General features: G+C 43.9%; 1 protein-coding gene across 1 annotated transcript in view; it reads right to left on the bottom strand.

Moving 5' to 3' along the window:
- Positions 1 to 469: 469 nt before the first annotated feature.
- The window catches only part of ANAPC16 (anaphase promoting complex subunit 16), a 40,982-nt gene continuing 16,744 nt past the window's right edge, over positions 470 to 24,707 (bottom strand). Inside the window, exons 2-4 of the mRNA XM_087702187.1 lie at positions 20,450 to 20,607; positions 3,496 to 3,570; positions 470 to 769 (exon numbers count right to left, since the gene is read on the bottom strand). Coding sequence (XP_087558313.1) covers positions 654 to 769; positions 3,496 to 3,570; positions 20,450 to 20,591 — 333 coding nt within the window. The 5' untranslated portion in view covers positions 20,592 to 20,607 and the 3' untranslated portion in view covers positions 470 to 653. The remainder of the gene's footprint in view (positions 770 to 3,495; positions 3,571 to 20,449; positions 20,608 to 24,707) is intronic.

The raw sequence follows: 24,707 nt of genomic DNA on the forward strand, positions 1-24,707 counted from the left end.
GTGAGCAGAAAACTTAAAATTAACGCGTCCCCAAACCTAACCCTAAACCTAACCCTAAGCCTAACCCTTAACCTAACCCTAAACCTAACCCTTAACCTAACGCTAAACCTAACGCTAACCCTTAACCTAACCCTAACCCTAACGCTTAACGTAACCCTAACCCTAACCCTTAACCTAACCCTAACCCTAACCCTTACCTTTACGTGAATCGGCTTGCTTTAATTTTATTTTATTTTAATTTATTTTTAATTTTATTTGTCACGCTACTGATGACGTCACGTACGCGCTTTGATCGGGCGCGCTTTAGTGGACCGCGGTTTTGACAGGTCACGCTCAAGACCAACAAATCAAGACTGTTGAATTGAAATAATCATGCCTTTCCCCCCCTGAAAAGTGATTACATCTCCTTAGTTACAGAAATCACACTCTCCTCAAGCAGTGAAAGTGAACTAAAAAGGAAAACCCTAAAAAGGATGTATAAATATGCTTTATTGGATCTGGTGGAAATCCCCCCACCCCCAAACAACAACAATAGTTTCTGGATTGTCATCAGAGTTGTGGGAAAACGCAGAATGAAAGTTTAAAGCCACTGAAAGTTTTTAAATGGAGCTACGCTAATCCCGGATCTTTCCACACCAACCAATTGCTATATTTCAGCCTAGAGACGGAGTGAAGCCCAAGAGCTGTTCGATGGGTTTGTATCTCCATTCATCTGCCTCCAGTTCTTCCACTAAGCCGGCGAGTTTTTCCATTCGAGCGACTTGCTGATCTGTATCAGAAAATTAAAAAATGGGTTTGCAATCAACTTTTGGTTAAGCCTTTTAACTGGACTATAAGCCCCACATCGCGTCTTAAAGCAGAAAAAAAAAATCTTTTATCGCAAGTAAATTAACTAGTTAGAACCCACACAATTTGTTTTCATTCTACGATTCACAAGACACTATCCACCCACAAGACAGGGTAAAAATATAAAAAAATAAACAAATTCTGTTCAAAGAATCCTCACGTTTATTTTTCAGTTGCCGGAAAACAAATGTATTATTTCTACTGCTCTAGTTCTAAATCCTACAAAAGCTCTTTTCGATCCGACTTTATTCCAGCTATCCTGCTGTTTCTCATAGAATCTGTTAGCCAATGAAAATACTTCAGATAATCCCTACATAAATAGATGTTGGGAAATATCTTTCAAGCTATGAATAAGGCCAAAATATCTGTTCTCTAGAACAACTATATATGTATGTGAGCAAAAAAGAAGAAGCTATATTTTAACTTAAATATCAAACACTTCCACATATGTTATTATTCTGCCATGTGCTACAGCTGGTAGATTACAAGGAAGCTAAAACAAAGCTATTACACTGAGATTGTTCATGCCTTTATCTGTCAGATGCTTTTCCTTTTGTCCAAATTCTCAAACATGTAGATACACTAATAGTTCAAGAAAAGCCGCAAGTAAAACAATAAGAAACGTCAGCGTTAGAGCAGTTGACAAGGAACGATGACAGAATAATTGAAAGGGTTGGGCAAAAGACATGTTTTAAATGGTTGGTGGCATACAGATAGTCCTCAGGTTATGACCAGAATTGAGCCCAACATTTATGTTGCTAAGACCTTTCTTGCCACAGTTGTTAAATGCACCACTGAAGCTGTTAAGTTAGTAACAGCTTCAGTTATTAAGTAAATCTCTCTTCCCCACTGACTTTGCTTGTCAGAAGGCCGCAAAAGCTGATCACATGACTCCGGGACACTTCAACTGTCATAAATATGAACCAATTTCCTAGCATCTGAATTTTGATCATGGGGATAATGCAACAGTTGTAAGTATGAAAAAATGGGCATTAGTCACTTTTTCAGAGGCGTTGTAACTTTGAATGGTCACTAAATGAATAGTTTTAAGTCAAGGGCTACCTGTGTTTAATCGCAATGGGGTCATAGTTCCTCATTGACATAGACCAGTGTTTCTCAACCTTGGTAACTTGAAGATGTCCGGACTTCAACTCCCAGAATTCCCCAGCCAGCGAATGCTGGCTGGGGAATTCTAGGAATTGAAGTCCCGACATCTTCAAGTTGCCAAGGTTGAGAAACACTGACATATACAAACTTGATGAATGAGACAGCTATTCTGCAGTGACTGGACAATCTTATCTATGGGGAAAGTGGGTTTTTAACATGAACATGTTAACATCAGACTTGCTCCGCCAAAGCTTCTTTAATCAATATCCAGTGACACCTTACATTTAGAAATTCTGTTTCCAAAGGAAGATAGGAAATACTTAACGTCCTTAAAAGGAATTACCTATTAAATTAAACCTGAAGTGTTAACAGTCTTAATAGATGGATGGAATGTTTATTGATGTAGTAAATGTTTATAAATATGTATAAAGCTGTGTGAGTGTTGATACACTTAATAATTACTTTGAGATTGGAAATATTTAGGAAGTTGCAATGTTGTACTAAAATAAACTTAAAGTAAAGGTCCCCCTTGCACATATGTTTTAGTCGTTCCTGACTCTAGGGGGTGATGCTCATCTCCGTTTCAAAGCTGAAGAGCCAGCACTGTCTGAAGACGTCTCTATAGTCATGTGGCCGGCATGACTAAACACCGAAGGCGCACGGAACTCTGTTACCTTCCCACCAAAGGTGTTCCCTATTTTTCTACTTGCATTTTTACATGCTTTCGAACTGCTAGGTTGGCAGAAGCTGGGACAAGTAACAGGAGCTCACTCTGTTAAGTGGCGCTAGGAATTTGAACCGCCGAACTGCTGACCTTTCTGATCGACAAGCTCAGCATTTTAGCCACTGAGTCGCCGCATCCAATAAAATAAACTTAACATGGGACAAAAACAGAAAAAAATTATCCCAAGGCTTCCCTAAAAAAGGACCCAGAAATCTTAAGAGAGCTGAGGTGGCGCAGTGGTTAGAGTGCAGCACTGCAGGCCACTTCAGCTGACTGCGGTTCTGCAGTTCGGCTGTTCAAATCTCACCGGCTCAAGGTTGACTCAGCCTTCCATCCTTTCGAAGTGGGTAAAATGAGGACACGGATTGTTGGGGGCAATATGCTGACTTTGTAAACCGCTTAGAGGAGGCTGAAAGCCCTATGAAGTGGTATATAAGTCTAACTGCTTGAAATCTTGGCCTCACGGGTATTATATAACAGCATTGTTAGGTGCCACTGATTCAGCCTGACATCCAAGGATCAAAATGCTGTCCATTTGACAAAAAATGGGACTGTTTTCATTTTTTGCTCTACAAGCCTCCTAAAGGCTATTCATGCCCCTTTTTTTTTGAAAAAAAATGGGGCCATTTTTGTGAAAAACGGGCTGTTTTGGGGAGGTTTGCAGAATGCAGAAACTTTTTTTTTTTTAAATTGCCTCTTCAAAACCTTGGTGTGTCTTATATCCAGTGCGTCTTATACTCCGAAAAATACGGTAGATAAATCCTGACACAACATACAGGTCCACTGACACAACACAGTTTGTGAGTTTATTCACTTACCGTGTTTTACTTGTTTCAGTGTGGATGCAACTTGATAGCTGAAGACAGATTCACAAAGGAATCGTTCTGACCCATCTGTAAATAGAGAAAAAGGAAATCTAAAATATTTACAATCCCCCAAAAGCAATAGCAATAGCAGTAGACTTAGCAGTAGACTTATATACCGCTTCATAGGCCTTTCAGGCCTCTCTAAGCGGTTTACAGAGAGTCAGCATATTGCCCCCAACAATCTGGGTCCTCATTTTACCCACCTCGGAAGGATGGAAGGCTGAGTCAACCCTGAGCCGGTGAGATTTGAACCGCTGACCTGCTGATCTAGCAGTAGCCTGCAGTGCTGCATTTAACCACTGCGCCACCTTGGCTCTTAAAAGCCGTCTAAGGGTATCACAAAAAATTACAGTCTTAATTTTATACCTGTGGCACGACAAAACCGCGCTCCACTAAAGCGCGCCCGATTAAACTGCGTCGCTGACATCATCAGCAGGGCGACAACAGCGACCGCGGAGAAAAAAGGGCGCTTTAAATAGCGCTTTGAAAGGAAGCCGATTCACGTTAAGGTAAGGGTTAGGTTTAGGGTTAGGTTAAGGGTTAGGGTTAGATTGAGGGTTAGGTTAAGCGTTAGGGTTAGGTTTAGGATTAGGTTAAGAGTTAGCGTTAGGTTTAGCGTTAGGTTAAGGGTTAGGTTTAGGGTTAGGTTTTAGGTTTAGGATTAGGTTTAGGGGGGTTAGGTTTAGGTTTAGGTGTTAATTTTAGCTTTAGCGTTTGCAGCGTGCTTTTTTCGTCGCGCTGTGATGACGTCAGCTATGCGGTTTCGTCGAGCGCGCTTTAGTCGAACGCGGTTTTGTGGTGGAACCTTTTATACCAATTTATAAATTAACAAGTCTGTGCATTTCATATAATAATGACAAAAAGTGACTCAGGCCAACAGTTTAGCTTCTGACCCAACAATGACTAGCCTGTTGTCTCCAGGAAACTCATTGTATGTTCAACAGCAATGCCATTTGCTGCTGTCATCTTCAAGCAATGGATTAGAATAGAATAGAATAGAATAGAATAGAATAGTTTATTGGCCAAGTGTGATTGGACACACAAGGAATTTGCCTTTGGTGTATATGCTCCCTGTGTACATAAAGAAAAATTAAATAGAATACATTCATAAAAAATCATAAGACACAACACTTAGTGATAGGTTACTAATAAGCAGTCAAATTATACTAGGAAACAAATAAAACAATATAAATTGTAAAGATACAAGCAACATGGTTATAGTCATAAATGGAAAGAGATAGGTACTAGGAAGGAAGAGAAGAATAACAGTAATACAGTCTTAGTAGGTAGTTTGACAGTGGGAATTAGTTGTTAAGCAGAGTGATGGCATTCGGGGGGAAACTGTCCTTTAGTTGTTCTGGTGTGCAGTGCCCTACAGCGTCGTTCTGAGGGTAGAAGTTGAAACAATTTAGGTCCAGGATGTGAGGGGTCAGTAGATATTTTCCCAGCCCTCTTTTTGACTCCTGCAGTATACAGATCCTCAATGGAAGGCAGGTTCGTAGCAATTGTTTTTTCTGCAATTCTAATTATCCTCTCAAGTTGGCGTCTTTTTTGGTTGCAGAGCCATGTGCTAGTCGTTCCCAACTCTAGGGGGCGGTGCTCATCTCCGTTTCAAAGCCAAAGAGCCAGCACTGTCTGAAGATGTCTCCATGGTTATCTGGCCAGCATGATTAAATGCCAAAGGCGCATGGCACGCTGTTACCTTCCCACCAATGGTGGCCTCTATTTTTCTACTTACATTTTTTACGTGCTTTCAAACTGCTAGGTTGGCAGAAGCTGGGACAAGTAATGGGAGCTCACTCCGTTATGCAGCGCTAGGGATTCGAACCGCTGAACTGCCAACCTTTCAATTGACAAACTCAGCGTCTTAGCCACTGAGCCACCGCGTCCCTATGTTATGGGTTACTCACCCATAAAAGGTAAAGAATAGCCTGCCAAGCTGATAATACCGTGGCACGACAAAACCGCGGTTGACTAAAGTGCGCCCGATTAAATCGCGTCGCTGACGTCATCAACAGGGCGACAACAGCGAGCGTGGAGAAAGAAGGGCGCTTTAAATAGCGCTTTAAAAGCAAGCCGATTCAAGTTAAGGTAAGGGTTAGGTTTAGGGTTAGGTTAAGGGTTAGGGTTAGGGTTAGGGTTAGGTTAAGGGTTAGGATTAGGTTTAGGGTTAGGTTAAGGGTTAGGGTTAGAGTTAGGTTTAGGATTAGGGGGGTTAGGTTTAGGGGTTAATTTTAGGTTTAGCGTTTACAGCGTGCTTCTGTCTCCGCGCTGTTGTCACCCTGTGATGACGTCAGCTACGCGGTTTCGTCGAGCGCGCTTTAGTCGAATGCGGTTTTGTGGTGGAACCGATAATACAGACTGGATAGTACAGGTTGAGGAAGCTCATGTATGTGAATTGAATTTAGTTCTTATTTTTGTTCCAAAATATGAAACCTAAGCTAAATGATTTAAGTGAGAACATTATCTTGTTTCTCAATTGCCCAGTTCAAATTCTAATAAATACAGGCTCCCTGCTACAGGTACTTGGGATCACCAACTGACTTTCAAAAGATACCATTACATAATTTCTCAAATAACCATCATTATGAATGTGGTACGTTCCAGACAGGGCATATTTGATTTAAATCAAGTCAATTTAAATCATAAATTTTAGAGAGCAACTGTCATATCTGTCTTGCAGCAACTCCTCCTGTGCCCTGCTGTTGTCTCACTAACAGTCCCATTCATGGGATGGCTGGTGATGCGGCAGCGACACAACGAGGTGAGGAACGTGGTGGGCAGCAGGTGAGTGGATGCCCGCTAACCGGTGCTGCCATGATGGATCTGAAATGACAGGTGCTCTTTAATATTATAAGCTTCTTAGAAAGTTTCACTTTTATTTTTACTGCTTGCCCTTCTTCCTCACACTTTGAGCCTGGTGGCACAGATTCATTTCTCTTCAAACAATCATACAGTTTGTAGTGTACATAGATTTGCAAAACAAGGGGATAAAGGAATATTCTAGATTTTTGTTTTATGATTTATCTCATAGTTACTATGAAATTGTGTGAATGCAGTGCATGTTATCTCAACTTGCAGAGCTTGGATTCATTGAATGAGTTTACCAAAAACATAAATATTGCAGAGTATACAGCAGGGGTGGGTTTCTCGCCCCGTTCCAACCGGTTCAGTTGGAACGGGGCCGGCGGTGTCCTCGTGCACGCGCGCAGTGCACGCATGCGTACTAGCGTCTGTGAGATGCTCCAGCTGCTCCTGGAGGATCGCGCAGGCGCTGTATGCGTCCTGCGCATGCGTGGAAGCGCAGAACTCGTCAAAACCAGGTAAGGAACGCAGGCGGGCGGGTGGGCCCTTCGCCGTTCCCGGAAGTTACTTACTTCCAGGTTCGCCGACCAACCGGTTTGCGGGGACCACCACGAACCGGTTGAAACCCACCCCTGGTATACAGCCTCATGCTACATAACTAAGCTCCATTTCATACTGAGTAAACTAAATTGTTAATGTATCTTAAGTAGAAAACTATCTTTAAATAGATTTTTACTCCAAAAGCACTTCATTAAAATAAATTTGATGAAAATTTAAAAAACCTGATTTAAATAAAATAATCTGATTTTTTTTTTAAAAAACCAACAGTTTTTATCCACCCTGCTTCTAAATGTTCTGAATTGTAATTCCTATCATCCTATTCACGACAGCTGCTTCTGGAGGCACCAATTTCAGAAGTGAGATATGGATGGCTAACCCCTTGATATCTAGAAATCGCTTTTCGCTTTTGTCATGGAAGAGGAAGTGCAGAGCCCAATGAGATCTAGTAGGCAGGAGACTCAAACCACATACCAGGTGTTTCTATGTCTTCTGACCTTTTAGCTGATACTTGGCAGTTGAGTGGGGGTTTTTTTTGTTGTTGTTAAAATTCTTTCAGCATAGATGCCACAATTTTCCACCATTTACGTATCTGAAAATAGTAGAAAATGGCACAGCTGATTTTCAGAGGAGGGCCTGGGAAGAATAACCAGCTCTGGTGTACATGAGGTCTGTTCTAAGACGTAGAATGGCCACACAACTTTTTTTTGGAAATGATGCGCTACTGTCATTTCCAAACTTTTTGTTGAGCAAATCTAAAAAAGATAGCTGGTAGCTTTCCCAATTCACGTTTGCTTAACTCTAGATCTTTCCTTGGAAAAATAGAACCGTAAATCCCCAAAACAGGTTTAAAATTAAGATGATGATTGTGTAATAGGGAACAAAAGTTTCAGGAGTCCCATCTTGGAGACTTAATGGAAGGTAGGAATTGTCAGCAGAGCATTTAAAGGCATGAAATGAGCTGCGGTGGCGCAGTGGTTAGAGTGCAGTACTGCAGGCTACTTCTGCTGCCTGCCAGCTGCTTGCAACTTGGCAGTTTGAATCTCACAAGGTTCAAGGTTAGCCTTCCATCCTTCCGAGGTGGGTAAAATGAAGGCCCAAATTGTTGGAGGCAATAATCTGACTCTGTAAACTGCTTAGAAAGGGCTGTAAAGCACTGTAAAGCGATATACAAGTCTATGTGCTATTGCTATTAGTGGTCCTGTGTAAAGCCATCCTTCTGAGGTGAGTAAAATGAAGGCCCAAATTGTTGGGGGCAATAGTCTGACTCTGTAAACTGCTTAGAGAGAACTGTAAACAGTGGTGGGTTATGACCGGTACGCCCCGCTATGGGCGTACCGATGCTTGCCGGGAGCACTGGGTACCGTTCTGGTACCGTGCTCCAGAGGGCCCCTCCTGTCTTACCTGCATTTGAGCTCTTCGGGGCTTCCGCGCACGGAGATATCTATCTATCTATCTATCTATCTATCATCTATCTATCTATCTATCTATCTATCTATCTATCTATCTATCTATCTATCTATCTATCTATCTATCTATCTATCTATCTATCCATCCATCCATCCATCCATCCATCCATCCATCCATCCATCCATCCATCCATCCATCCATCCATCCATCCATCCATCCATCTATCTTGTATGCCGCCCACTCCCGGAGGACTCCGGGCGGCTCACAAAAGACAAGGGAAAGGGGGAAACGAGACAAAGACAACATATTAAAAACAAAACCAACATTCGCAATTTCCGTGGAGGTAGATGTTTCTCAGACCCCGCAGCCTGCTGGAACAGCCAGGACTTGGTGGCTTTGCGGAAGGCCGGGAGGGTCGTAAGGGTCCGGATCTCGACAGGGAGCTCGTTCCAGAGGGCCGGAGCTGCAACAGAGAAGGCTCTCCCCCGGGGAGTCGCCAGCCAACATTGGCTGGCAGATGGAATCCGGAGGAGACCTAACCTGTGAGATCTAATTGGTCTGAGAGAGGTAATCGGCAGGAGGCGGTCTCTCAGGTGCCTGTGCAATGCTCGCCGAGCAGCTGGAGTGTTGCGGAGGCATCGCGGAGCGTCGCAGATGGTAAGTACGCATGAACGTGCTGTGCGCGTTCATGTGGTGGACGCCGGGCCCCGTTGCGCCATACCAGTTGCAACGGGATCCAGAACCCACCGACTGTAAAGCACTGTAAAGCGGTATACAAGTCTAAGTGCTGTTGCTATTAGTGTTCCTGTGCAAATGCCTGCAGGTTCCTTGCCTAACAAATTTGATTTTATTCAGATTAATTAAAAAAAAATGATTTGGAGGTTAACTTGCTGCGAACTGCCAGCCTCAAATACAATCTTTGCTTTATAGCAGAGTAGCTGAAGCTGAAAAAGCAGCTGTTTAAGTATAATCAGTTGGCAACTGTGTTTATGCATGTATGTACTGCCCTCTATAGTAGAGTACAACTCAGCTGCTTTCCTAGAACCAACTCAGCAGTCAGTTCTTCTGCACTCATTGACATATAGCTGGCTTACTCCTACTCTGTTCTACTTAGGAGACATGAGAAACAATTAAGTAGGCAAATTTGCCTGTGGGGCCCTAACATACAGCCTTATACATCCATAATTCTGCTGACACTTAGCTAAATGTCTGGCAACTTATTATTATTTAGTCTGCTGTAGGAGCTTTTGATATTTAATGCTTAACACGCCGCCAATATAACATCAGTTGGTGTGTCCAAACAAGGCAGCGTCCTGCTTTTCCTAGGAGGTGACTTTTTTTTCCTGGGCCCAAGACAAACCAGTGTGAAATCTAGTGTGGTATAAGTGGGTGCTGAACTACGACTGACAAGGCCCAGATTCAACTCTAATGCTCAGCCGTAGAAATTTGCAGAGTGGTTTGGGGTACAGGGGTCCAACCAACCTCTCAAAGGTCTTAGTGCAGGAATGAAATGAAAGGAAATTCCAGGGAAAGTACCGTAAGCTCCTGCACATAAATTTAACAATCAACCAACCAAACTACAAGCAGCTGGATGGCTTTGGGGAAAGTTAACCCTAAAGTTGGGCATTCAACAGTCCTCTGGCAGGGTTCCACCACAAAACTGCGTTCGACTAAAGCGCGCTCGACGAAACCGCGTAGCTGACATCATCACAATGCGATGAAAAAAGCACGCTGTGAACGCTAAAGCTAAAATTAACCCCTAAACCTAACCCTAACCCCCCTAAACCTAACCCTAAACCTAACCCTAAACCTAACCCTAAACCTAACCCTAACCCTAAACCTAACCCTTAACCTAACGCTAAACCTAACCCAAACCCTTAACCTAACCCTAAACCTAACCTTAACCCTTAACCCTTAACCCTTAACCTAACCCTAAACCTAACCCTAACCCTTAACCTAACCCTAACCCTAACCCTTACCTTAACTTGAATCGGCTTGCTTTGAAAGCGCTTTTTAAAGCGCCCTTTTTTCTCCGCGGTCGCTGTTGTCGCGCTGCTGATGACGTCAGCGATGCGGTTTAATCGGGCGCGCTTTAGTGGAGCGCGGTTTTGTCGTGCCACGCTCTAGCAGTAGGAAAAGTGAGATGGGTGGTCTTCATCATCAGAGTTGGCTGGGGGCCTTGGAGGTCTTCTAGTCCACTCCCTTCCTCAAGCAGGGGACCCTATACCCGTGATGGCAAACCTAGGTTACATGTGCCAGAGGTGGCACGCGGACACCTCTCTATGGGCACGTGCACCCTTGTCAGCTTTTTTTCTGGTTTTTGGCAAACATGGGCAGCCGGTCAGGTGCCAGAGCGCTGGAAAACGGCCTGAAAATAACCCCAAAACAGGCTGCTTTTCGGGATGATTTGGGGGGTATTTTTGGGGGCCAAAAACAGTCTGAAAAAAGGCCTGAAACAACCCAGAAAACAGTCTAAAAATGTTCCCCAAAATGGCCAAAAAACCAGGCATGCTTGCACCGGCCAACTGGTCTTCAGGTGTGCATGTACGCACATTCTGATTTGGGCACCCAGTGCCGAAAAAGTTCGCCACCACTGCCCTATACCATTTCAGACAAACGGGCTTATCCAGTCTCTTCTTAAAGGTTTCCAGTGGTGGAGCACCCACATCTTCTGAAGGGACACCGTTCCATGGTTGATTGTTCTCACTGTTAGGAAATTTCTCCTTATTTCCAGGTTGAATCTCTCCTTATTCAGCTTCCATCCATTATTCCTTGTCTGCCCTTCAGGTGCTTTGGAAAAAATAGCTTAACCCGCTCCTCTCTATGGCAGACCCTTAAATATTGGAACTCTGCTCTCAGGTTTCCTCTGGAGCACAAAGAAGGAAGCTCTGCTCTTAGTTGTGGAGGGCTGGTGGCAGGGGTGGGTTTCAACCGGTTCGCGGCGGTCCCTGCGAACCGGTTGGTCGGCGAACCCGGAAGTAACTTCCGGGAACGGCGAAGGGCGCGCCCGCCCGCGGTCCTTACCTGGTTTTGATGAGTTCTGCGCTTCTACGCATGCGCAGGATGCATACAGCGCCTGCGCGATCCTCCAGGAGCAGCTGGAGCGTCGCGCAGCCGCTAGTACGCATGCGTGCACCGCGCGCGTGCACGAGGACGCCGCCGGCCCCGTTCCAACCGAACCGGTTGGAACAGGGCGAGAAACCCACCCCTGGCTGGTGGGCTGCATTTGCCTTGTAAACTGAAAGCTCCCTTTTCTTGGGTTAGCAGCTGTGGCATAAAACGGACAGCCAACATTCAGACCATATGAATTCAACAACTCAATATAAAATCACGGTGGGAATGAATGATTTGGTTAAGGCTGTGTGGAATGCACAAAGAACAAATAAATGTCTAATCACTGAATGTCAGAATGTGCCCCATGTGAAATTCTCTGCTGCGAACTCTGCGTTGGCGACAGGAAGGGCATCCGGCCAGTAAACAGCTCCATTCAGCTGCCCCAACCGCAGCCAGATGCAAGGGATTTACAGGGTCATGAAAAGACCAATAAATAAATTTAAAAAAATCACTGGAATGTCAGAAATGAAGATAATTCAAAAAAACAGCGAAGTATCTTTTAAACCTAGTTCTTTCAATGCAATTTCAACTTGCTTGTCTTCTGGTAGATTAGCACCTAACTTGTCTTTTTGGATTCTGCCACTCCTAGTACCGAATGCAACTTAAGGAGACTCGGAAGAGTTCAAATTCAACGGTACATTTCCAATCCAAGAAAACCTACTCCTATCTCAACAAAGGGCAACTTGTTTCAGTAAGTCGGCTAACATATTTTCTTCTTTGAACCTACTTCCTTGTTTGCTTAAAAAAAAAACACATGCCAAAAACAGTCTTGCAATTTTTCAGATGTATGCCCATGCAGAACGAACCCTGTAATTAAAAACTCTGAAGTTAGATTTTTTTTGCAGATATGAAATAGCCTGGAATTTTCCACGGTATGCCTAGCAACCTCAAACTGTCATCTTACAACTGGCACTCAATAGCTAAGGATACTTTCCAGACTAATGAAACTCCTATATGAATAAACACACCTATTAACCCGAAGGTGGAATAATCACCACTTTAATCCTGATCAAAGGGGGAAAAAACACCTACATATCACCACTTTGGAAAAAAAGCTACTGGTGGAGAAGTAAAAAGAGATTTCAAGGCCAAAGTCCAAAGAATTCTGCTGCTAATTTTCTACAGATTGCTTTGAACTTTTCTTTCTCAATCGGTATTCTTCGTTGCCACATAACTGTTTTTCAAAACTAGCTGAACTGTTTCCAAAGCGGTTGGACCACAAGTCCTCACCACACTGAAGTAAGGCACAGCAGATACAACAATAGCGATTGGTAGGATTCCGTAATAGTTATTCGGGCCAAATCTTCCCTCCCAGATTCTCCTACAGCAGGGGTGTCAAACGCGATTTCATTGAGGGCTGCATCAGGGTTGTGTTTGACCTCAGGAGCCGGGGTGGGCGTGGCCAGCTCAATATCACTTGTGTTGGGGGTGCCGGTGGTGGCCCAAGCGCTCTGCCGGCGAAAACGGGATCCCAAGCTCTGTTTTCACCTGCGATGGCCTCCTGCAACCATCTGCCAGCAAAAAGGGAGCTGGAGAGGGCCACCGGCGGTGGCTACATTTTCGCTGGTAGTGGGACAGGGGTGGGTTTTAGGCGGTTCGCGGCAGTCCCCGCGAACCGGTTGGTCGGCGAACCCGGAAGTAAGTAACTTCCGGGAACGCCGAAGGATCCACCCGCCCACGTTTCTTACCCGGTTTTGATGAGTTCTGCGCTTCCATGCATGTGCAGAATGCATACAGCGCCTGCGCGATCCTCCAGGAGCAGCTGGAGCATCGCACAGGCGCTAGTACACATGCGTGCACTGCGCGCGTGCACGAGGACACCGCCGGCCCCGTTCCAACCGAACCGGTTGGAATGGGGCGAGAAACCCACCCCTGTAGAGGGACCACAGACCGGTCCTTTGCTGTTTCCAGGCAGCCCCGCGGGCCAGATCTAAGCACCCCGTGGGCTGAATCTGGCCCCTGGGCGTTGAGTTTGACACCTCTGTCCTACAGGATCAAACATAGAACAGAACAGTCAGCAGTGGCAGAATTCCAGCAGAATTTTCTGCGTTGGATGAATAGGTTATCAGTGCTATCGTTCTTTTATATGTCTCCACAAGTAAGTTTCTCAACATAGACACTACATCAGTTTTAAAAGTCCAGACAGGATTAAGCCACTGATTGGACTACAATTTAGTCCTCAATTTAGGACCACAATTGAGGCTAAAATTTAAGTGAGACATTGGTTAGGTGAGTTTTCTTGCCACGGCTGCTGAGTGAATCACTGCAATTGGTAAGTTAGTAACCCGGTTGTTAAGTGAATCTGGCTTCCCCATTGACTTTGCTTATCAGAAGGTCGCAAAAAAGGATGGCATGACCTTGGGACACAGCAACGGTCATAAATATGATCCAGCTGCCAAACATCTGAATTTTGATCACATGATCATGGGCGGATGCCGCAAACTGTAACTGTGAAAAACGGTCAATAAGTCACATTTTTCAGTGCTGTTGTAACTTTGAACGGTCACGAAATGAAACTGTTGTAAGTCGAGGACTACCTGTAATTTAGCAGACACACACACAGGAAGGTAAGCCCAGAACCTGCAGAATGGAATAGGCCCCATCATCATGTCCCAACTACTTTTAATGAACTTTAGCTTTAACCAGTATTTATAAGTTTAACTGCATCCTTCAAATAAAGGCACCATTTAATTAAAAAAAAAAAATTGCACTAATGGCAAAAGCAGCATATAGATTCCATGCCAGTCCTAATTAGAGAGAAAACACAAAGTTAATATGCTTGAAATTTGGAAAAGGCCTTCTGTTTACATTGAAATAGTATCACCAATGAGTACTGGCCAAACGTCTACACCAGAGGTTGGCAACCTTAAACACTCAAAGAGCCATTTGGACCCGTTTCCCACAGAAAAGAAAACACCGGGAGCCACAAAACCCTTCCTGTGTCTGGCTACTTCCTGAGCGGCCACAAAACTAGCATATGTAGTTGCATTAAACTTCTGAAACTTTCCTTTTTCTTGGATTTATCCATGGTTGGCCTGATTGTACTGTTATAGAGACTAACCTGATTTTGAATTTAATAATGGCAGCAAGACTCTGGTCCAGAACGCGGCCGCGCGAGCGATTGTGGGTGTACCTCGATACACCCACGTTACACCTATCCTCCGCGAGCTGCACTGGCTTCCAATCGGTCTCCGGATACGCTTCAAGGTGCTAGTTATTACTTATAAAGCCCTTCATGGTATTGGACCTGGGTACTTGAGAGACCGCCTGCTGCCAATTACCTCCCAAAGACCCATTAGATCGCACAGGGTCGGCCTCCTCCGGGTTCCATCCACCAGCCAATGCCATCTGGCTACGACCCGGGGGAGGGTCTTCTCTGTTGCAGCTCCGGCCCTTTGGAACGAACTCCCCACGGAGATTAGGACCCTCACCTCTCTCCCTGCTTTCCGAAAGGCCGTTAAAATCTGGCTGTGTTGGCAGGCCTGGGGTTGATGAGTTCCCCTCCCCTCTCGACAGGTGTGGTTGTTGGTCATTTTAATATGTGTATTTTGTACTTGTATGTTTTCCCTTCCCGTTTAAATAAAAATAAAACTTAAACTTAAACTATTGGTGGCGCAATACTGGAAGAAGGAAGATTTGCCTACTAGTCAAGAATGGACTTTAAAAGTAACAAACCTAGCAGAGATGGCTAAAATATCAGCATATCTCAAGGACCACTCAAACGAGAGATATAAACTGGAGTGGAGAAGATGGATTGACTATATTCAAAATAAATACGGGACTAAGAAATTCCAGATAGTTTACGAATGAAGAAACAAGGAATGATATAATCTGTTTAGAGTTAGCCTAGCAAAGAGGAGTTAAAGCTCAAATGAAAGATGATATTAACTTTCTTTAAGTTTATTTTAGAACATCTTGTTAAAGATTTATACTCTGTATTTGTTCTGGGAAGTCGGGGGAGGTGGGAGGTGGGGGGGGAGGTAAACATTTGTAAAAGTTTTTTGTTTTAAAATTTTTCAATAAAAGAAAAAGAAAAACTCAATAATTGGTGTGCCGGTGGGTGTCGCACATTGGTGGTGGTGACACATATTTTGGGCGACACGGAGCTGCAGCAGTGGGATAAAAGAGCCACATGCGGCTCCAGAGCGACGGGTTGGTGACCCCTGGTTTACACCATCATGAAGAAGCTTGTCCTTAGCTTGTTCTCTTTCTTATCAGCGATGGCAAAACAATGAAAGGAAATCACCATTAATCAATGGTAATCAAGGCCAATGCAGTTATATAGTACCAGCCAACTGATCCCAGCCCTTCCTCCTGGCACCCTCCAGATCTTTTACATTACACAGCTTGACGTTCTGAGCCACTTATAGCCAATGGCTACACTGGTTAGAAATTATGGGGTTTACTATCTGACCCATTAGAGATTTTTGTTTTAATATTAGTTGCAACACTTCATTGTGTATAAGTTGAGGCCAGCAGTCCATGGGGGACGAGGGCTTAGTTATCTTTTCACAGAGTGAATCACACCTGGCATATCAGACATAGCTAACAGAAGGGCCCCTGGTTTATTTATTCTTTTGCAATACAGGTAGACGACTTGTATCCTTCATCCAATCAAAGTAGGGATGGCAATCTAATCCCTTCCAGGTGTAGTTGAGTTTTATGCTCATCATTTCTGACAATGGCCACATAGCTGATAAGAATGGAATTCCAAAACCTGATGTATGAAAGAAGAGCAACGAAGATGATTAGGGGACTGGAGGCTAAAACATATGAAGAACGGTTGCGGGAACTGGCTATGTCTAGTTTGATGAAAAGAAGGACTAAGGGAGACATGATAGCAGTGTTCCTATGTCTCAGGGGCCGCCACAAAGAAGAGGGGGGGTCACCCAGTGGTGAAATTCAATTTTTTTTACTACCAGTTCTGAGGGCGTGGCTTGGTGGTGTCCTGTGACTGACTGGGCGTGGGCAATTTGATGTCACTCCTGGCCACGCCCACTCAGTCACATGCGGCCACCACCACCACCAAGCCACGCCCGCAGAACCCGGTAGGAAAAAATGTATGTATGAGTCCATTCACAGCAGAGCTGTTGCTCCCTTTATGGTCCCCCGCGGCCCCCTCCCTCCCAGGGACTACCTTAAAGGGACAGGCTGCAGCAGCTCTGCTGTGAACGGAGGGAGAAACGTTTGGATTGGGTGGGCAGGCCGAGCAGCTGGAAGAGGTGAGCGGCGACAGGGTGACCAGGCAGGCTTGGGTGGGGCCACCAGAGATTTTTGCCACCGGTTCAGAGAACGGATGCCAATTGTTCCTGCTGATTTGGCCGAACAGGGCCGAACCGGGAGGATTTCAACCCTGGGCTCCCCCTATTTTCCAAAGCACCATAAGGCAAAACAAGAAACAATGAATGGAAACTAATCAAGGAGAGACGCAACCTGGAATTAAGGAGAAATTTCCTAACAGTGAGGACAATCAACCAGTGGAATAGCTTCCCTTCAGAGGTGGTGGGTGCTTCATCACTGGAGGCTTTTAAGAGACTGGATGACACTTGTCTGGAATGGTATAAAATGGTTCACCGACAAATGCGCGCCAACGAAACCGCAGCGACAAAACCACGATGTCGAAAGCGCGACAAATGCGCACTGACAAAAGCGCGCCATCAGCAAACAACGTGAAACAACGTGAAAACAACATTAACAACCCTAACCCTAACCTAAAAACCCTAATTGCACTTTTGTGGGTGCGGTTTTGTCGGCGCGCTTTAGTGGGCGCGCTTTCGACGTCATGGTTTTGTCGGCGCGCATTTGTCGGGTAACGGTATAAAATAGAGTCTCTTGCTTGGACAGGGCATTGGTCTAGACCAGTGTTTCTCAACCTTGGCCACTTGAAGATATCTGGACTTCAACTCCCAGAATTCCCCAGCCAGCGAATGCTGGCTGGGGAATTCTGGGAGTTGAAGTCCAGATATCTTCAAGTGGCCACGGTTGAGAAACACTGGTCTAGAAGACCTCCAAAGTCCCTTCCAACTCTGTTATTCTATTCTGTTCTTATGGAGAGTCCAATTCCAAACAGAATTGGATAAAATTCTTGCTCCCTTATAATAGCCAAATTATCGACTCTGATGTTAACACAAAGGGAAAATGTTTACTTCCTCTCTATTGGGGTATATTATAGAAGACTGTAGGATATTGTTTTCTACTTGCAGAGCAAAGCTAAGCACTGCCTTATCTCAACAGGAATGTAGAATGGCAATTAAATATAACACGATCAATGGCAATGGTAGTTTCTTAGGACTAATGAAAGAATAAATGTAAAAATGATGCTGAAGGAGGACTGAAGATAATTAATCTTCCTCTGGGTAAGGCAAGGAAAAGCTACTATTCAGCAAAGGGAGAATGCCCTATCAATACTTCTAAGCAACTCTAAGAATTGATAATATTGCATCTGTTACACAATGTTTGGTTGGACCAGTAATGGTGTTGGAAGATCTAGTGGCAAACAGTTGCAATGGCAACTTCCATAGCAATAGCACTTAGACTTATATACCGCATCTTGCCTCCAACAATCTGGGTCTTCATTTTACCCACCTCGGAAGGATGGAAGGCTGAGTCAACCTTGAGGCAGTGAGATTTGAACTGCCGAACTGCAGCGAACAGTCAGCTGAAGTAGCCTGCAGTACTGCACTCTAACCCCTGTGCCACCTCGGCTCATACGCCTTTGTTCCAGAGTAAGTAGCACTGAAAACCAAGGTGTATAAGAATGAAATTTACATAATCCCTAGAAGTCTTAGCTGCAACTTTTGACAGTGGGTAAAAGCATCAACTTTTGATCTCAACATTGGATAAAGCATCTCCGCCTGATCTCAAGGCTGTCAGTCTGAATGCAAATAAGAGTACATGGATTTCAAGGAAAACGCTTATATTTGGTGGACCCTAAAAAAATAAAGTATGTCATACAATCCAATAACCTGGGGAACAACATGAAATTAGCCAAGACATCTATTGATGTTGTCTTGATCAAGCAGAGTGACCAGATGTGCATGCTCTTCCCAACAGTTCCTTAAGAGTGAGGTTGAAGAAGATAGAGGATGGTGTATTTATTACATTTTACAATAAACACAACATACAAGAAAGATATAGGGGAGTGGTGCGGTGGCCTAAGAGGTGGGGCTCTCGCCTCACTATCAGGAGGCTGTGAGTTCGATCCTAGGCAGAGGTTTCTCTCTCTCTGGGCACAATGTGAATATATCTGATGAACAAAGCTATGCATTGGCGACAGGGAGGGTATCCAGCCAGTAAACTCTCAGCTCCATTCAGTTGCCCAGACTCCACCCCGCAAGGGATTATGGGGTTGTTAAATTATGATGATGATACAAGAAAGATATAGACTACAAAAAGCTGGGTCAATCTATCCTATCAAGAATCTTGAATGTCCAGAGAGTTTATATATCAACAAGTCTACGGTGATTCTTACTTTCTCATCCCATTCCATGGCCTCCTAGATTTGACCATTGCAATGTTCATATACTAACTATGATTATACACATTTTCCTTAAGAATTCCACAATGCTGGTTAGAAGAAGAGGATGAACCCCAATGAGGTGGTTGAACTCTATTGCAGTAATGATGGGCATTCTGTTGGCAAGCCTGAAAGGCTAGGTTGGGAACGGATTATTGTGGAGAAGGCTAACATGGCTGTTAGGAATGATTTCTGATTTGATGGCACATCATCAATCAATGGAAAATATAACTGGAACAGAAGAATCTGCGTTAAATGATGTCAAAATCTCTTCTGAAAAATATGTTCAGGGCTAACGCCAGTCATGCGAACATGTCATTTCATAGAGGACAGATGTATATTTTTGCTGGTTCATTCTCTTCTCTTCCCTCTCAAATAACTATGGATGCCCCTTCAATATCATGAAGAAAGACACTGCCCGTTTTATTACTTGGTTTCACTACCCTATCAGGTTGTTTGTGGTCCCAACATTTCTGCGGTGACATGCTTTTGGTATTGGCTTCCTTCAGCAGTGCGTTTCACATTTTGTTACCACTAGTTGGCCCCGTGCACGCCCGCTTCACTGGAGCACGAGCCCCTTCTAAGCATGCACCCAGCCTTCCACGCCTTCCACTCATGCACCCGGCCTCAAAAACAAGCCTAAGTAGGGCGGCATAGAGCCGAGGCAATTTCTGCTACCGGTTCAGACAAACCGGTCCAAACCAGCTGAATACCACCTCTGGCTTCCTTCTTCTTAGGCAAAGTACTGTATTTTTAGTATAGGATGCACCAAGATTTTGAACAGGCAAATTTTAAAAAAAGTTTTTGCACTCTGCAGACCTCCCCAAAATGGCCTGTTTCTTTGTCAAAAAAAAGGGGCATGCATAGCCTTTAGGAGGCTTGTAGAGTGCTCCTGGGGGCTGGGGCAAAAACAAGCAAAAAACAGTCTATTTTTTGCTCATTTCTGCCCTCCCCAGCCCCCAGGAGCACTCTGAAAGCCTCCTCAAGGCTATGCACGGCCATTTTTGCAAAGGGGGTGGGGTTTTGGAAGGCCAAAAATGCCATATTCAGTGTATAAGAGGCACCCAGATTTTCACCCTCTTTTTTGAGAGAAAAAGGTGTGTCTTATACTCTGAAAAATATAGCACTTACTTTCTTGATATGGATCTAATTCAGAAGATGAATCAATGTGGTGTCAGTGTTCCATAGTAGCCTTTGGATGAAAGAAACACACACAGATAGAGAGAAAGAGCAAGAGAAAGAAAGAGGGAGAGAGAGAGAAAGATAGAGGGAGGGAGGTAAGGAAGGAAGGTAAGTAGGTTCAGTTTATAGGTAATAGTAATCTCTGATTAGTTTGGCCTTAGAACATTGCACAAATCCACCCATTTTTAATTATCAACTGCGCCACTGTCATTCATTTCACACTAAAATTAAAAATCTTGACACACAAGACTGTGAATGCAGCCATACTATTAAGCACTACTATCTTGACTTACAAACCAAAATAATGTAGAACACTTTTACCTTCTAACATTTCCCCAGCTCCTTTAGGATATGTAAAGAGGGCTTTCTGTGGCGTGGCGAGATCTGAGACACTAAATCCAGATCCAGTCATAGAACTTCCACTCACTCCACCAGCTGATGATGACGAAGTAGAGGCTGCCATCTTGCCTCCCTTAAACCTGAATGTAGGAGAAAGAGAAACAAAACTTAGCTAGGTAGATTCCACCACAGTACAACTGTCAATCAACCAAAGAACATTTGCATTTCTAGTAGGGTATATATATATATATGTTTTCTGAGGTTTTCGCGGGTGTTAGTATGTAGGTCTCTAGTTATTTGGGTTTTCTCCCGCGTAGAATTGGAGATGTCTTGGCGACGTTTCGACGAAGTCTCATTCGTCATCTTCAGGCTACTTCAGGCTTGGTGTTTCCAGCAGTAATGTGAGATCTCGGCTGTTTCTTCCTTTTAACTGCCAGTGGGGGTTTGAACTGATTGGGTGGGGGCTTGGCTGTGTCCTGATTGGGTGGAGGTGTGTTCTGTTCTGATTGTTTGCGGGGTTGTGTTTCATGTAAGGGTAGGAGGGGTTTTAAAGAGGCTAATTGTGCATTTGCAGTCTGGCTTCTGGTTCTGGGTCGTGCCTCCTCATCAGTTTGTGTTTTTGTCTGTTTTCTTTGTGGATGTTTGGTGGTGATATTCTGTGTGGATCTTGTGAGTGTGGGCCTGGTGTCATTCATCATGTTCGGGACTCGTTTATCAATAAGGGCAGGCTTCCAAAAGGCTGGCAGGCGGGAGGTATCGTCCCGCCTGTTCATGCTGTGTGGGCGTTTTTCTATTTCAATTGCTTCTCTGATTATTGAGATCTCACATTACTCCTGGAAACACGACTTTGTCGAAACGTCGCCAAGACATCTCCAATTCTATGTGGGAGAAAACCCGAATAACTAGAGACGAGATTCAAATGTGCTTGAACTACCCTGTCCTAAAATAAGACCTCCCTGGATAATAAGCCCAATTGGGCTTTTGAGTGCATGCGCTAAAATAAGCCATCCCCCCAAAATAAGCCCTTCCTGAAAATATTGCAACACAGCAGCAGCCATGAGGTGACCACGCTCGCCATCTCCTGCACCTCAAAAATAATAAGACCTTCCCCAAAATAAGACCAAGTGCTTATTTCAGGGGAGTCAAAAGAAAATAAGACCCTGTCTTGTTTTCAGGGAAACACGATAGCAGTCTCCAAATCAAGAGTTCCTAGCATTTCTGCACTGATAAACATATCTGGAATTTTGAGATAGAAGCTATGGCTTCTATCAGAAAATGATCCTTCATAGGAGACTGGCCAATGACAAAAGTCCCACTGAACAAGATGAAAATTAGCAAAGTTCTGTCATATCATCTTACAATAGCCATGTTTTTGGGCTGCAACTTTTTATTTTCATTTTTGATGAATGCCTTTGTGGCACATATGAGAAAAATAATTTTGTAAATAAGATTTGCAGCTGCATTCTGGCTCCCCGTTTAAACTTTCTAATATTTTATTGCATAATGCGGATGCTGCTATTCAGTTGGCATCTGTTGAAGGAATCAATAAAGGGACTTGAATTTCACATGGCTATGTTAAAAATAAGAGTTTGCCTGAATGATCAGATGGTGAACCTATGGCACGCATGCCACAGGTGGCATGTAGAGCCATCTCTGCAGGCACGCGAGCCGTCGCCCAGGTCAGCTCCACTGCACATGTGCGTGTGCCTCCTGCCTGCCAGCTGACTTTCAGGTCTCTGCTGGGAGACACGCGCACATGCATGAGGGTGGGTGGGGGTCACGCACACATGCATGTGCAATGGGTAGGGGGAATGCGCCGCACCCTCTCCCCCCATTTTTGGTCCCAGGAGGCTTCAGGGAGACCTGCTAACACCAAAACAGGGGTCGCGTACGCATTTGCGGGGGGAGCGCAGGGGGGTCACATGCGCAGGGGGATGGGCCTGTTGGGGGCATTGCATTATGAATGTTGGCAGATGCACATGCGCTATTGCACGCGCACACATGCTTCCGGCTTTTCTTCGAGGGGAAAAAGGTTCGCCATCACTGGGTTAGACGTTATCAAATTTTTAGTAGATATTATCTTGGATGAAGCATCAAGTGAATCTTTTAACAAGGGGAGAGAGGTAATGCATCCCTAAAGAGATTAGTCTTTAAATACCTAAAACTAACTTGTAATCACATGATTTAATTCCAATTTTTTACTTGGAAAAGCATCAGCGTATTTGCACCAGGCGCCTCTTCTGCCCATATATCCAATTCAATTATAAAATCTGTTTCTAACACAAAACCATGTCATTTAAATGCTTGCATTATTAGAGGGGATGAGGAAACGTTAAAAGGAAATTTGAGACATTAACCCCAATTTGAAGTCAAACTGTTTTAATGCCATGCACTTACACATCAACAAAATTAAGGGGAAATCATTCCAACACAACACAGGGGTTTCCCTTTGGGCCAAGATTAGCAAAATGTTTGGTTGCAGGGATTATATAAATGTTTCTCCTATCTGGATGAAATCCAGGAATAAAATTCTGGAGGCTGATTTAATGATTTTGGCCTGGAGAAAGCTTGTTTCTATTGAAACAGAACATACATCAAAGTCAACTGGATTTGAAGCATAACTGGGGCCGGATATCCCGACTGTGTCAGGGAATTGCGCAGCCAACAGCCCAAATAAAGCCAGAGAGACTGACACGAACCTGTAGTTTTATATAAATAAATATATTTTATATTTATATTTATAGTAGATTAGATAAATCAGGAAAGTAGAAACATCAAGAGGTAAATCCAGAGGTAAAACTCCCTCTTTTTTATACCCGCAGCAACCAATCTTAGCGTAGATTGCCTCATGCATGAGCCAGCATTCTCCAATTAATCAACTACAATTGTGTGTTCTGGCACATTGTACACTTTACTGTTCTAGCTACTAAATTTAATAGCCTAACTATAGAATGAGGTCGTTGGGATAGACTTAAAAAAAACACAGAAGAAAGCTTAGAATAGAATAGGATAGGATAAAGCAGTGGTTCCCAAACTTGGCAACTTTAAGACTTGTGGACTTCAACTCCCAGAATTCTCCAGCCAGTCTTAAAGTTGCCAAGTTTGGGAACCACTGGGATAAAGGATAGGATAGAATAACAGAGTTGGAATGGACCTTGGAGGTCTTGGAGGTCTTCTAGTCCAACCCCCTGCTTAGGCAGGATATCCTACACCACTTCAGACAAAGGGTTATCCAACATCTTCTTCAAAACTTCCAGTGTTGGAGCACAACTTCTGACAGCAAATTGTTCCACTGATTACAGTAATTGTTCTAACTGTCAGGAAATTTCTCCTCAGTTCTAAGTTGCTTCTCTCCTTGATTAGTTTCCACCTATTGCATCTTGTCCTGCCCTCAGGTGCCTTGGAGAATAGCTTCACTCCCTCTTCTTTGGGGCAACCCCTGAGATATCAGAACACGGCTATCATGTCTTCCCTAGTCCTTCTTTTCATCAGACTAGACATATCCAGTTCCTGCAACCCTTCTTTGTACATTTTAGCCTCCAGTCCCCCAATCATCTTTGTTGCTCTTCTCTGCACTCTTTCTAGAGTCTCAACATCGTTTTTACACCATGGCAACCAAAACTGGATGCAATATTCCAAGTGTGGCCTTACCAAGGCATTATAGAGTGGTTATTAACACTCGCTGAGGAAACAATATGGAAATGCCCACAAGGACAAGATTATCAAGAGTAAACACAACTTTACAATTTTGGTTAGGAATCTGAAGTTTTATATCTCATAAAAGCTGGCTTCTGCAAACTTGCGAAGAGCCTGGGTGGGGAAGATTGCTGGATTGCTGAAAACACTTTTTGGTTATAAAATATACACAAGGCATGGGAAGGTGAAAGATCAAGTTCCCACTGTTTGTCAATGCAGAAGGTTTCGTAATACAAAACGTTGAAATCAACTAACCAAGATCACTCTCCTATAAAACCCAATTTTATACAGCTATTGCAGTTTTGCAATTTCCTCCAACAGAAATAGATGCTACACTAACAGAAATGAATTAGTCCGGGATGTGTCTTAATATCTTTGTAGTGACACATTTCAAATGCTATCATTCACTATCATAAATAATGAACAGGGAGGGGGACTCATAAAGCCCTCCCAAATTACTAAACAAATTAAATCAACAAATCAAAAGCCCCTTTCACTCTTGCTTCCAGCTAGCAAATCTAGAGTAACTTGCAGGAACATTTGT

This window comes from Thamnophis sirtalis, unplaced genomic scaffold (genome assembly GCF_051295495.1).
Source record: "Thamnophis sirtalis isolate CommonGarterSnake01/CBP01778 unplaced genomic scaffold, rThaSir2_p1.2 scaffold_15, whole genome shotgun sequence".
Taxonomy (NCBI): Eukaryota; Metazoa; Chordata; class Lepidosauria; order Squamata; family Natricidae; genus Thamnophis; species Thamnophis sirtalis.